The 15,088-nt window shown below is 39.2% G+C and overlaps 1 protein-coding gene across 4 annotated transcripts in view; it reads right to left on the minus strand.

Moving 5' to 3' along the window:
* Positions 1-1,579: 1,579 nt before the first annotated feature.
* The window catches only part of LOC128028912 (nuclear receptor-interacting protein 1-like), a 33,492-nt gene continuing 19,983 nt past the window's right edge, over positions 1,580-15,088 (minus strand). For 2 of the 4 annotated variants that reach the window (XM_052616241.1, XM_052616242.1), the window contains one exon: positions 1,580-7,055. In XM_052616241.1, the coding sequence (XP_052472201.1) occupies positions 3,472-6,708 (3,237 nt within the window). In that variant the 5' untranslated portion in view covers positions 6,709-7,055 and the 3' untranslated portion in view covers positions 1,580-3,471. Of the gene's footprint in view, positions 7,056-9,049; positions 9,287-11,408; positions 14,007-15,088 lie in introns of those variants that run through there. The other 2 variants (XM_052616244.1, XM_052616243.1) reach the window with 2 other exon arrangements.

The following is a 15,088-nucleotide window of genomic DNA, read 5'->3' on the forward strand; positions in this document are numbered from 1 at the left end:
AGATGGATTATTCAATGTGTCCATGAAAAGAAGAGAAAAACCTTTAGACCTTTAGATCAGATAGATACATAGATTTATCACTGCACTCTCTGTCCCTGTAGTAATCTGGCATATGTAATGGGAATTAATACGGTATATTCATGTAATTTTCATAGGCATAACTGGGTCACATGAAATCTCTTTTATGACTTTTCTGTTTGATCATACTTGGAATATGCATGTTTTCCATCTCTCACACACACACATTTCCTTGTTATGAATGATGAAATAGGCCACATGATAAAAGACAGTCATCAAGGACATGATTTATATTTCATTGCTAAATTCGTAGTAAAACACACGTGGGCGCCTCTAGGTGTGTACATGCATACTGTGAAGTCCCGTGCTTAAGGTTACAGTGCCTGTTAGAGTGGAGACTTCAACGATAGGAGTGCATGCATGGGCTGTAAGGGAGCCAAAAAGTCATATTTCATGTGAGGAGTACAAAGATCCATAAATCAGAGGTATGATTTAGATGATTTAAGCATACAGACAATTAGCTATCATCAGCCAAGCAGAGCATCCTTTTATGTATTGTTCCACATCAGCGTATTCATGCCAACTGTGCAGCTTTCATTGATCCATCAAAAATGCACGCAAGCTCTTGTCCAATTAGGGAGAGGATCTGTAAAAGAAACTCAGCAGGAATGTGAAGAGTGTCCTCCACTTAATCAGTGGTGCCACTGCTTAACCGACCCTCCCGACAGCACTTTACAGTTGTTTGGAGGTTTATCATTCCTTCCTTTACAAGTTGTTTATTACAATTTTTAACATTCAAAGCACTTCAGAGGATGATGTGTTCTGTTAGCATACCCTGAAACTCCCAAACATTTTTGATTCACACTCATGTACGACTCAAACCTGCTTTAGCTTTAAGTTAATCCCATCAGCTCTCACTTCAGCCACCCCCACTTTAACACAGACACATAAAAGGAGATGTAGGTCTACATATGACCTAGTTTTGAAGGAAAACATAAAAGAAAGCTCATGTTCAAAAACTGGCTTGCGTGCTTCTCCCAGGGTTGATTATTAAAACTCCCAATGCTCTGCTGTCTGTCACCAAAATGTGTCTTCATGTCAGTTTTGAGCTTTTAAAAACTTTAGTATTTAGATGCGAGTGAGCAAAAGGTGAGGGAATTGCATTTCTCTCCTCCGTTTCGTGATAAAAGCAACCATGTGGGCCCGAGGCAGGTTGTTCTTTGTTGCAGCGTGTCCCTTTCTTCCAGAATACCTTTTTACAGGCCACTGATCTGTCTTGATGTTGGCCCCAGTGATGCACGAGGTCATCTCTGTCCTATCACTTCCTCTTACATCTATGTCACCACCACCAACAGGAATTAAGGTCACGACTCAGGGCACAGCAGATAAAATTTAGGTCAACGGCAAAGTTTAGTCAGCCAAAGACAAGGGTTTCATGTACAAAAACATATCTTAAAAGATTCCTTTTTGCATGTAAGATCAGTGTTTTTATGCAGACAGGAGTCAAGCATGTCATGCACTACAGGAATATAGTGGAATATAAGGAAGAAAAAAAAAACCATTGCAAGACATAAACGACAGGTTTTATTCTGATTGTGCATTTCAGAACTTTATTCAAAATATGTGCAAGTAAACACCCAAATGAAATGTATTTTTAGAAATAATGATACACAATTATACTCAAATGCATCGCAGTTAGCCTGCATCAAAACAATATTTCAAAACCAATAGAAGACTTTGAAATGTCAGTGTACTCCATCTTTTTACTGTACAATACGGAACATGATTGTTTAACCTGTTTGGTTTTCTCCTTGTAAAAAATTAAATTGAGTAAAAACTAAATAAATATCTCCATATGCACATTTGTTTCAAAAGTTGTAACATTTTGCCCAGCGGTCGATTTCTCATGACAAACATACAGATCACATTTTTATGTACTGGGCTCCATGACAAAATATAGATATATATACTTAAGACTTTGAATTTCCCCATGTTCAGTAATACATAGGAACCTCCTCATGCATCTACATGCAACAGGCAGCAGTGTACTCCTAAATATCTGACATAACACAAGATATTACAGAACAGATTATCATAGTTTAATCAGGAGACATGCAAAAGAAGGACAAAAATCATCCTATAGAGTACATATCCACATGGCATTTACTTTGAAGTCTCTTTAAGAAATTTCAAAACTAAAATGCTTTTCATTCCTACAAAATAGCTGTTTTTCATAAAGATTATGATATGTACATAAATATAGTTTATAACGAGTCTTTCAGATTGATGAAAAACAACATGTCAAACGTAAGACTGTAAAACATCACATAAGCAAAGATATTTTTGTGGGAATGGCCTTATTACCACAAACACTCCTTTTATTTAGATCAACGTGTCCATTAACATGACAGACAGCTGAGACTGGGCTGATTTGTCTCAAGTCGATGCAACAATCTCTTGCATAATAGAACAAACATCTTATGGCATGCTGATACCAAGACCTGTTCATAAAATACACAAATACAAAACATATGAGCAAAAAGCAGACATTTGTAGTAACTCTTGTGATTTTCATTCATCTTCTACAGTATTGTAAAAATCCATTTCTGTCTTGACAGTTAAATGCTGAGAATGCAGAATAAAGAATATAACACATCACAACTTTGTTTTCAAAGGGAGAGAGAGAAATTAAATAGGGTACTGATAACATAAAAGTATACACACCTCACATACTATAAAGATATCATGTTGTAATACTGATGGATTCATATTCCATACCCAAACATGATAATGAATTTATAGCTTTAATGTTGTTGTTAGTTAATCTGAACAATACAGAACCAATAATCTTTTAAAAAAGGCAACCAATTTAATTTATTTGAATGTATAAATATTGTGACATTTAATGCCTTTATGGCATAGACAAAGTAACAACACATCGTTATTTCCTCATTTCAGCATGGTAAATTGAAGAATATTCACCAACAACTGCTGAGGCACAATCTGTTTATACAGATTATCATGTGCATTGGTGCATCATAACTCACTGCCTGAGGCCAAAAGTCTACCCATGTGTGGAAAACAGAGTGGGAACTGATATTGTTACAAATACATAAGGGCAAATCTGTTACACACCTTCTGTAGAAAACTTTTATTTTCTCTGCAGCCTAGAACATATGAAAGAAATCAGCCAGAAAGTAATGCTTATAAATATTTAAATGAACTTTGGTTTCCTGGTCTTTTTGTGAACTAAATGACATGTAATTCAAGTGAAAAATGCAAAATGCCTCTATAGAAACAAAAGTAGATAAGGAGCAGAGAATAAAAAGAAGCAATTTTCTAGTTCAAGCACAGATGCTGGTTCACAGTCTCAGAACTTGTATTTCTTCAATGACCCGTTTAGCCATGGTGAGTCACAACTAAGTGTTCCATTGTAATTCTGTGAATTTTGTTTCAAAGTTCAAAGGCCTCAGTATCACCTGATGACTCATTTTTGACATTAGTCTGCATTTGTCCTGAGCCCACCTCCAGCCTCTCCCCCTCTTTAACCAGTTGTGCATTGCTCCTCTGGAGCATATAGTACAAAATAGGGTTAGTCTTTGTAAACCGAGGTGAGTCTGGCCCATACATTTGTGTTTGATCGTTCGCATTAACCATCTTTGCAGGGGCCTTCAAATCTTTTGTGGTGCTGTAACTGATTTTTGACCTTGCAGGCTCCTGCTGTGTAACATGGGGAGTTTCTTGCCTGTGACTACTTGCTTTTTTAGAAGATGCATTGCTGGGACTCAGACTCTGGTGAAAGTTTTGAATTTCTCCATTACATGATTGCTTGATTGTGTTCCCATTTAGCACAGTATGTGATGGTAAACTGAATGTACCCCTTGGCTGAGACAATTCCTTCAAGCAGTTGTCTGAAAGAAGCAGCTGCTTTAGAACATTGAAACTTCGGTTTTCGTCAGACTCATATGGTGGAAACCTAGCTGGAGGACTGTCTGTCTCTGGGGGGCTAGATGAATCTCTGGCCACTCTTGTCTCTAGATCTCTGGAGGCAAAACAACCACTGTTGTCTTCTTTTGTGTTACCAGAAGGTACCAAATCCCCAATCTGCTGAGTCGACGAGTTATAATATTCTAGTTCTATTGAAAATTTCCGCTTCTTTGGGATTGTTGGTCCCTGGGTTTCAACTGATTCTTCTTTGACACAACTCTTGTTTAGGTTCTCTAATTTGTTTGGCTTAAGGGTGTTGTTGGGTCGTTTCTTTAGGAGATGACAGAGAAGACCATTTCTGATGGGAACCTCTGGGGACAATGGTTCTTGTTTGATGTTTTCATGAGAATCATAACTGGAGCATTTTCTAGGCTCCAATTCTGGATTCTGGCAATGCTTTGACATTTTGTTATAGTCATATGTATGACTCTCTTCAACAGGTTCAGTTTTAATTGTAATATCCAAAGCAGAACCATTTGTTTGGCCAGTTGCCTGATGTGTTGGTTTTTCCACAGAATTGTTCTTGCCATGTTCTCGTTTTCGTTTACTGCCTACCTTTTCTTTCTGAGGAGCATTTCCTAAAAGAAGTTGTAGAACTGTACGTCTTTCAAGCAGATTCTCTATCTCCGAGACATTCAGTGTTGCTTCAGGCACAGCTGATGTTTTTGCTTTGGCCTCTTCCCACAGTGTGTTATTTCTCTGAATTGGTGCATTGAGTTTCCCAAGTAAAGTTGGAGGATGGTTAACATTTAGCTCTTGGGTAATGAGTTTGATGGGGGGTAAAGGTGCCTTTGCTGGAGGAGAGATGTCAGGGTTTTGTTTTCCACACTGAGCTAAATTCTGTAACAATTTACTAGCACTAAAGGCAGGTTCTTTTACTCCTACATCACTTGCAGGTTGTTTTATTTTACAGAGATCCAATGGGACAGATTGAGAATGGGGAGACCCATATGGTGTATATGGAGATGTACTGCTGTTGGAGTCTCTGCTTTGGGAGTAAGGTGGCAAGAGTTTGGGACTCCTACAAATCAATCCAGAATGTCCGCTAAGGTCACTTATGTCCCTACACCTAACTGTACTGAAAACACTCTGGCTACTTGTAGATGAACTTGTGACCTTAGGGATTACATCTTGCTGCAAATCTGGATTATCCAGACCTTTGTTTACTCTCTCGTTATTTTTGTGATCCAAGAGCAACTGCAAAAGAGTGACCTTGTGATTAGATTTAATCTCTGAACAGGTGTTTACCTCCCTGCGATCTGAGATAACTTTGACAGGTGGACTCTCATACTTCCACCTGTTTAACAAAGACTCTGGTACTCTGTCCCGTACAGGTGAGGATGAAGTAGATACTGGTGTTTGTACATTTGTTCTTGTCTTCAGAGAAAGGTCGATAGGAGAACAACCAGAGTAAGAGCTCTCAGCATCACTGCTGTCTTTTGTAAGACTGCTGTCGGGGTTTGAGTGCTCGCTGTCTGAAAAAAGCGGAGAGGCCAGAGTGCCAAAGGTACTGAAGTCATCTTTCAAGTGACCTTGTCCATTAATTCGCTGTGAGGTGTTGTGACTGTTTAGAAGCTGAAGTAGAAGACTACTGCAGTTCTGTGCTGGTCGTCCTTGTTTCTCGAAAGGTCGTCGCTCTCTAAAGCAATGTCCTGTCCGTATGGAACCTTCTGTCCTTTGCCCTGAAGTTAGGCTTGGACTCTGTCTACTGGAGCTTGTTGACATTTCTGAAAGTATTCCATTCTTTGTGTGTAAGAGGCTTAGTCCATGAGTCAGGCCAGATGTTGTAGGTTGTTTATCTTGTGTCTGCTGTGTGGCCATGGCTGATAATCTTTCACTGGCTGATCGTCCAGAGAGTTGGGCTTTCAGGGCATGTTCTCGAGAGTACTCTTGCAGGTGGGCCTCACTGGAGAGCAACAGAGCCAGTTGACTGCAAGCCACACTTGGTTTAGGAGATGGAGCAGGGCTTGATCTGATATTTACCAGGTTTGCCACAGCCTTTAGGCGCTCAGTACAAGACAGAGACTCAGGAGATGGGGAGGGAGTACTGCTCTGCAGTGCCTTGGGAGATTCTGAAAAACTTTCCTGGCTAGGCCGTTGACGTTGATAAGGCACACTGTTGCTGTGATTATGCATTTTGCTCTTGCTCACTAACCCTTTGAGGTGGCTCGAGGCAGGTCTGTGGCAAGGCACATCTGCCCTCTCCTCTTGTGCAGGCTTGCTTATCTGGCAGGGGGCATCCAGTGGCCTCAAACCTTGGATAATCTGCTGTGGCAGGGTCACATTTTGAAGTCGAGAACTGAAAGACTGCAGCAAACTAGCTAGAAGCGTACTCTCTCCTTTATCCTGGGAGGTACCGTTGTGGCCACTGTGGTGTTCTTCGCTTTGCCCGTTGATTGCAATGGAGGGTGCTGACCTCCGTTGAGTCTCACTCTCTACCCAGGTCTCAGAGTTGAGGAGACGAGCCTTTCTAAGATGTTGTGAGGCTCCACAGTGGGAATTTGTTCGATTCTGCTCATGTCGAGTGCCATGACTAGGCTGTGCATGCCCTGTCCCATCCTTATTCCTCTGCTCTTGGTTTCCACTTTGTGTTGCTGCCGCACCCTGTCCTCCTGCTACCTGATGCATTAGTAAGCCTTCCAGATATGTTAATACAGCAGAATCCTGGTGTGTTTCAGGGCCAGGCTCTTCCCCATGAGTCATGTTCAATATTATAATCTCTTGTATGGTTGGCCACCACAATAGAGGGGAAAAACGTTCTGTTATGTTCTGCTAATAAACCTTGCAGTTTTTAACTTCCAAACCTTATTTTAGGTAAAAGAAAAGTCTAATGTAGCTTCACAAGCCATTCTCTCATACAGGAGGCAAGAGCCAAGCATGAATTTTATTTAAAATCATGTATGCCATTGTTAAGATAAGTACAGGATCGTAATGCAGTCAGTCTTGTGGATTTCCATGGCACAGGATGTGTACTTCAAAGCTCTAAGTTTGTGAGTGTATTCACTGCTTTCATCCAGTAATTCTGTCCACAAGGTCAGCGGATGATGGACCTGTACAAGATAGAGAAACAGGAATTATGAAAATCATTAGCATAGCATACATTATTGTATTCAACAAAGCAAATTCAGCATGCATTTTTTACATTTCATATGTTTATCAATTTTAGAGGAAAAACTGTAAACATGTAAACACACTGTAAAACATGATCAAAAATGCATTTTTGAAGATTAAACAGCAGGTTATTTATGATGATAAATGAAAATGATGTGTAAGATAGCAAGGCCAAAAAGTCTTCTGCTACAACTGCCAGTTAAGAACTTAATTGTTTGTAAAACAAACAACCACACAAAACTTTAACAGGTACTGGGAATTTTTTTTCCTATTATCTATAATGACTTTCAGGTTCAGAAATTAAAAGGGCTTAGAGCAAAAATGCCATAGAAAGTGACAAAAATGGCTCAGTTATTATGAAACAATATTTCTGTTTTATATTATCTTACATTTAATACATTTTATATAAAAACGAATGTGTTAAATATAAATTTAGATATTTATTCAGGGTGCAAAAACAACCTTTTTCGGACTTACAACAAACATTTACTCATTTACTATGTTTCTGGCTGGTTTGACAGACATGGGTATCTTTCGCTCACCCTTTCTGCAATCAGTGTCAGTGCCTGGAGAATGAACACCCACATGATGCAGCCTAGTCCTTCAGTTCTATGTTACCGTAGTTGCTCTGAGTACATTATCTCAAAATATAACAACTATGGATCACACAGTGCAATTGGCTCTGCAGAATGACACATTTATTATGTATATGCACAAGCCTGCAAACGCTATTCTCACCACACAACTCAAGCATCTTGGTACAGCTGTACCAATGTCTACACTTCATAGGAAAATGAAAACCTAAATAAGATGGAATTGTAAGTACTTAATCATGGAATACACACAAGGCTGACCTTGTCAGTGTTCTATGGTCAAAGTGAAAGTCAATGGCTATGGTTGATTTGTTCTGCTGATAATTGGCACCTCTGGTTGTTCTACATTGCTGGGGCTGACAGAGAGTGGACAGTATGGGATGACCTTATCAAGATATCGGTCACAGAGGTGTCAAAGTGAAAGGCCTGAGAAACTCATTGTATAACACTATACAATCAAAATTTTCTCTAAACACAAATCAATATATAAACAGACTTCTAAACAATGATGAAACTGTAAAAAAAATATTACTAAAATGTATATTGCCTAACCCTACTGAATGTATATTTCGACTCTGTATGGATGTTGTAATGATATGAAAAAATTATATTTGTCAATAAAAGGAAGTTGAACAAGACTGTGAAAATTTAAGATTTGTCTGAGCAAGCATTATATCTATTGTGTCAAAAAGTGGGAGAAGGAAATTGATTTGGGCAAACAACAAGACTTCATCCTATCAATAGGCCACTGTAGCTTGTTGTCCTAAATGTCCTAATCCAATGAAAAGAGGAAACGCAATACTGACAACGCCTTACCCTGTTAAACAGATAAACAAGTACTTTAACACACTTATCTCATGTCTGAAGAGATATTCAGTATCCTAAGTTACAAAAGAAAAAAATTCAGTTTTAATAATGTATTCAGTCAATATAAGAAACCATGCCATTTTCTGACAGTTATGAGCTAGCCTATATCTTTGACAAAACCTAGTTATATAGGAGTTCATTCACTCGGTTCTATTCAGGGTTTTGTTGCACAATATTACCACCATCAGTGCAGGGTGACAACATTCCAGAATGAGTTAGCTGAGAAATAAAAATTCCCTGTAAAATGACTGGCTTGATATAAATGGAGAGGATCAGATCAGATCAGATCTGGACTGGATCCCTCATTTCTCAACTGCGAGGCTGGAAGATTAATTGACCCACCCAAAAAATACCAGATCATAAATTACCTCCACCGTCCAGAAACTGTAATCCATTTAGGCTATTTAAAATGCATGATGAGGCAAAAGGAGCAAAACCTGGTGCATGCCCTGTTTGAAGTCAAGGTCACTCACTCTGCCTGGGCCGTTTAAGTTGATGCAACAGCTGGCGTCCATACAAAGCATTAGGTTCTAATAAAAAGAGACAAAGCTGCCCTTGCGATGTGCATTCATCCCCGCCATCAAGCTGATGTGTTCTGGAAACAAAAATGAATTTCGCCCATAGTTGTGCCACTTCGACGAAGTTGTTGTTATCCTTTTGTTGCACACGTAGGCATAAAAGCCAGTAGAACTACAACAACACATTCCTAAGATAGCGTTAGGTGACTCAGTCAATCAGGGCCATGCACCACTCAAACTAGGTCACTGTGACCTACTTCCAAACAAGCATTATGGGCATCACGCACTGACATTTCCCAGCTGGAGCACACCCCTTTAGTTAGGGCTTTGCAAAGTGCAATCTCTGACTCTTAGTAAAAGCATAGTCTGACCTACATTATGATGACCCTAAGATGAGTTAACCTTTTACATGGACAAGCACAGGGTGATACCAGAGTGTTTTAGCCAAGCAGAAGGGATCCTTTCCCAAGTAGATGGCAGAAATATAACGGGGCCCCCTGCATGTACCGTCACAAGACTCCAAACATAATTCCAGCATCCTGCCACAAGTAACAGTCTTGACTTGGAGATTTATGATGGCAGCTTAATGTTAACAGGAATGCTCAGAGAAGACCAAGCTAGTTCATATTCAGCTACAGAATAACATGAATCTTTGATGGTTCGCTTTCAGCCAAGAAACAAATAACGTACTGAAGTGATACTGAGCATCTTCAAGGAAAAAAATGTATTACTTCCTACAACCAGGAAATGGGAACGGACTAAATATTTGTACTTCTATTTGACTATGGTAAATGGCTAAATTTCAAGGGTAGGAAATGACTTGTGAAACGTGAGCATGGGAATCATTCCATGCCCAGTAAAAAACAGATTATGAAAATGCCAAATAAAAAAAAAACACTTTAAGTACTTGAGTGGAAGTTTTTGGCTTTTGTAACTAGGACGCAACCTTCAGAAAACAAGTGCTGTGACCTTTTTTTAGGCTCCACATGGGGGGGGGGGGTTGTATTAGAAGACTTTTCGTGAGAGAGAGGCTGATAAAAATTAATAGTAATACAAGGAGAGCCCATGGCTCTTTAAAAGTCACCCTTCGCCCTAACTCAAGTGATCACGTATATCAGGATCATAGTTTATGCCAGTCATTATGTAAAAAGCTCGGACCAAGAATAGCAGATCGAATGCCAGCACTGCAAAGTGCAATCATACTTGCAAAACCAAACACAAGGAGTGCAGGACAAAATAAACACCCAGACTAATGGGCAATATACCACTGGTTAAATCTCCAACTGCTTGAGAGGGAACCAATGACCACTTTTATTATTTATAAAACAAATAAACATACACTGCACCATTGCCTTAAGGGTCAAGTGAAGGGTCAACATGTGCGTCATGATGAACCTCATGTCATTGGCTCAAGTCTTTAGAGATAGCTAAGCAACGTCCTCATACAAAAAAGACAAGCTTTTAACTTTTTCCAGGATGTGAGATCATTACAAGTTATGCACAATGAGCCTAGGCCAGTGGATCTCAGCCATTTGACTCCATGGACCCCTATTGTCCATGATAATATTCAAAGGCCCCATGACTTTTCCAGATGTTCCTGATTTACTGGATGAGGATTAAGAAAATATATAAATCAATCAATCAATAAATAAATATTTGGACTACAGAGGCTGTCAGGACCTACTCCACTTTAGCTGTTTTTATAACTCATACAGAACCTATTATAATAACTCCAACATTCCAACTTGTAGATTTTACTTTAAATATTCAAAGAGTTTTCAGAGGCTTAATGGGAGTTATGTTGAAGTCATGTGACCGTGGTGTAGATTGCTTATAGCCTAACTTCAGTGTTTTACTTCTGCTGACTATATTCAGGCTTTAAAATCTATAACTTTATGGTCACTGGTGAAGATTATCTTGACAAAATTTTTTTGTGAGAATCTCAAACCTTTGTTGGTCACCAAACCTATTTTCTGCAGTTATTCTTAAATAAAATTACAACTGAGTTTTCTTCAAGGGTACCAGAGGAATCATGCTAACTTTCAGGCTGGCCTTAAATAAGTCATCCCAGCAGCTCTCTGAAGCTACTGATTTCTTTATCTAAAACGTTTTCAATGAGGGAAAAAAAATACTAAACGCACCAAAGTTAAATTTCAACAATCAAAACCCACCGAAACCTGACAAACCATTCAAACAAATCAGACAGTAATCCGACTCAGTCACAACTTCAGAAAGCTAAAATTCATAATGGTCCCAACAATGTTGAAGAGATTTTTCTGTCATGCCCACACTGATATACAATATAAGATCTTACCGTCTTACAAAGCTGTGACACTAAGAACAGGTACAGTGTAGTAATCAATTTGCTCTGCAGGCTGTAAGGCTCTGTCTGAATACTAATACACCTCAACAACATCCTGCCCCTTTCTTCTCTCTCCTTCTGTCTCTTTCTTCTTATTTCTTTGGGGTTGACACCCTTCAGTGCCCTAGCCCTAACCAGTGAAGGAGGGGGCAGTGGCTTGTCCTCAAGGCAGATAACCAAGGCCACTAATCAAGTGTGTGAGCACCCGGGTGGGGGATCAGACACTCGCTCTGAGCAACTCAACACTGAAAGCAGCTAAGTGTGAGCACAACAAGGTCACCATTAAACCTGTAGTAACCCCGTGGCTGGTCTCTCTCACTTTTTCTCACCCACACACTCTTATGTGTGCCGCAACCAGGCTTTCAGTGCTCAGTCACACAAAACAGACTCACACACAGGCATAGCCTTTCTTCATACACTCTCACGTACTTTCGCGTACACACAGAGAGCCACACGCCCACAGACGGCCCACTCTCTGCTGAATAGGGATAATTCATCATATTTTACAACTGATGGCTTTCTACCTCAGCTGAGTGATATTGCTTTCTGGCAGCGTGACAGGAACAAGGCTCCGCCAGCCTTTCTGACAACCTGTATTTTGTGTCTTAGAAGATGCTCTGCTCTGTCGCCGCACACTCGCTCTTATAATGCGAGAATGGTGTGTGTGTGTGTGTGTGTGTGGGTGAAGTGGAGCAGAGACTGGTCATGGCATCATGACTACAACAGCCGGCTAAGAAAGCTAAGCCAAGCTGAAATGCTTCAGCAGACAAGACCTTTATGGCTTGAACTTGCCTTGCAGCGGTTAGTGATAGAATTTCTCCTTTTTTCCTCCTCTTTATTAACGTAGAAAGCCTAACAAATGTCTTTCCAATGTGTGCAGCAAATGATCTGGAGAGAAAAGGGCTCATTTGGATCATTAGTCTGCTGCACATATGCTGTGAAATTCTGAAGGTGCTGGCATTAAGAAAAATACAGTCATTAGCCTAGCCCCTTTAAATACCAGCTGCTGTTTTGGTATTTATACACACTCGTAACTATTTTAACTTTTGGAAATAGACGTTATATTTTAAGAGTTTTGCTTGAGCCAAGTGCACAGAAAAATACAGCTGCATCAGCAATGTGTAGGCAATACAGAAAAAATAAGTCAATAAACAATAAAAATAAGATCTGATGACCAGAAGTGATAACCAAAATTTTTTTATGTTATGGCCGGAAAGATTATGATATATTTTATAAGTCTATTTCTATAATGTTCTGCCTGGTTTTGTATGGTATTGTTTGATCCGTTTCAAATATTAGCCAAAGAAAAAATGCCAATATTGGAGGATATGGACACTGATATATTGTGTACCCATAATCTAGTGTTAAGTTAACTAAAATTCTATACTAAATAATATTCAAAATAATTTTGGTCCATTTAAATAAACCTGAAATAAAATAGAATAAAACAGTTCTCGGTTCAGTGTACTGGTGATCCCAAAACAGATGGAACCAGTTCTTGACTCGAGAATGGGCGTTTATGCTCGTTATCTGCTCTGTGTTCATCTTCAGTTGTCACGTCGCAGCAGTTCAATCAGTGTACTGTTCGAGTAAATGAATTACTCCGGGATATTGGTTTATTCTGACTCAGAGGGAATCTCAGTCACGTTAAAAAAGTTAACAGCTTAAGTCTTTTGTGGATTAATGCTTATTGGAGACGCGAACAGTTTCAAACGATTCAGTTCGATTTGGTGAACTGGTTCAACCGCTTCAGTAAGAAGAACAGGTTAAAAATCGAACGATTCGTTCGCGAATCGGACATCACTCAAACGGACAGATCTGGTTCCAAAAAGCCATACTTTATAAAACGTTCATGCTACAAATGGTTTACTCGTAGTAACATTAAAGTAGGATTGTCACCTTTAATTTTTAAATGGTAAATAAACACTGATTTTATGTTACATGTGTAACTGAAACAAATCAGATTTAACCATTTACAGCATTAGAATGTGCAAATATTAGAAATATTAAAATTATTTAATATATCAGTCTGCTGTATATAATTAATTTACCAAACCCAGAAAACCGTTATGAGCATAATGAGCATCATTAGAATTCCAGCAAAAGAAAAATCACAAGTAAATGAGATAAAAATAAATAGGACTGCCTCTCCTTCTGATGTTTTTGATCGCTTTGAGAGCTGGGGATTACAGCAAAAGCTACCGTGCACGTGTGCATCCGTGCAAGTATTTTTAAGGATGCAGTGCCACCAGTCTACCCTTGACACATTGACATCAAGCTACTGTCATGTGACACTCTGTCATTGGCCACCTGGCAGATCCTCCACCTTCTCACGACCTCATCCTCTAGTGACCTGAGGCTCTGGGCCCGGGCCCGGCCCGTCAGGCCCCTCCCTCTGCTCCTCCTGCTGCTGGAAGGTCAAACGGGTCATTGTGTCCTCATCTGTAATCCGCTGCCATTCGTCAGCAGTCGAGGCCGGAGGAGGCAGCCTCACTACGAGGGGAGAATGCCCAATTAGGCAGCTGTCACACAAAGCAGAGGCTGCAAAAAGAGAGTGAGAGAGAGAAGGGGGAGAAAGTGGGGGGTGGGGGGGTCATCCCCTCCTGTTTGTGGAGAGGACAAGCAGCTGCGGGTGCCAATTACAGTGATATGTTAACCATTTCCACCCTAGAGCAGAGGGAGAGGGGAACGAGGCTCTCTAACCCTTGCTTTGTCTCCCGGTGGAATTCCTCTCATGGGGTCTATGTTTACAACCGCCGTCGCATTCGGCTGAGGAACTTGACTCGAATTATAGCACCTCAACTGTTAATAGTGCTGATCTGGAAACGTATCCCTGTATATCTTTTGTCTGTCTGATACAGCAATGCATTTTGCAGTAGTTCAAAGAGGTGCTGTTATGCATAAACAATGCAGACAAATCTGTCAATCAAAGAGTCATGCCCATTCAAACTCATGCTATATATATATATATATATATATATATATATATATATATATATATATATATAAACCTTTCATATTTTTCCACAAAACGAGTTTTCCCCATGTTTATTCATACAGTGAAAATTGAGAGGTTTAAATTTTAGATGCCATTTTAAACATGTTCTGTCAAATTAAGGTTGTAGGTAAAAATTCTACATTTCATAACACAGTCACAAACATGATAATAAAAAAATAATAGTCCACACAAATGATTCAAATTTTTTGTTCAGCTTTTTTTAAATATATTTTGATGTGTTTTTTGAAAGACGTCCCTTATGCTCATCAAGGCTGCATTTTTGCAGTAAAAACTTATATTGTGAAATATTGTTGCAATTTAAAATAACCTTTCTGTTTTAATATATATTATAAAATCCTGTGATGCAAAGCAGAATTTTCAGCATCATTACTCCAGTCTTCAGAGTCACATGACCTTCAAGAAATCATTCTTATATGAAGATTTGCTGCTCAAGAAACATTTATTATTATGAATGTTAAAAACGGTACTGCTTGATATTTTTGTGGAAACTGATGTTTTCAGGTTTATTTGATAAAGCTCAAAAAAAGGCATTTATTTTTAATATTTTCTAACATTATAAAATGCATTTTCTTTTGCTTGATAAATGTAGAGTTGTTCCTAGACAAAGGTAATC

The sequence above is a fragment of the Carassius gibelio genome, chromosome A15, assembly GCF_023724105.1.
Source record: "Carassius gibelio isolate Cgi1373 ecotype wild population from Czech Republic chromosome A15, carGib1.2-hapl.c, whole genome shotgun sequence".
NCBI classification, from domain to species: domain Eukaryota; kingdom Metazoa; phylum Chordata; class Actinopteri; order Cypriniformes; family Cyprinidae; genus Carassius; species Carassius gibelio.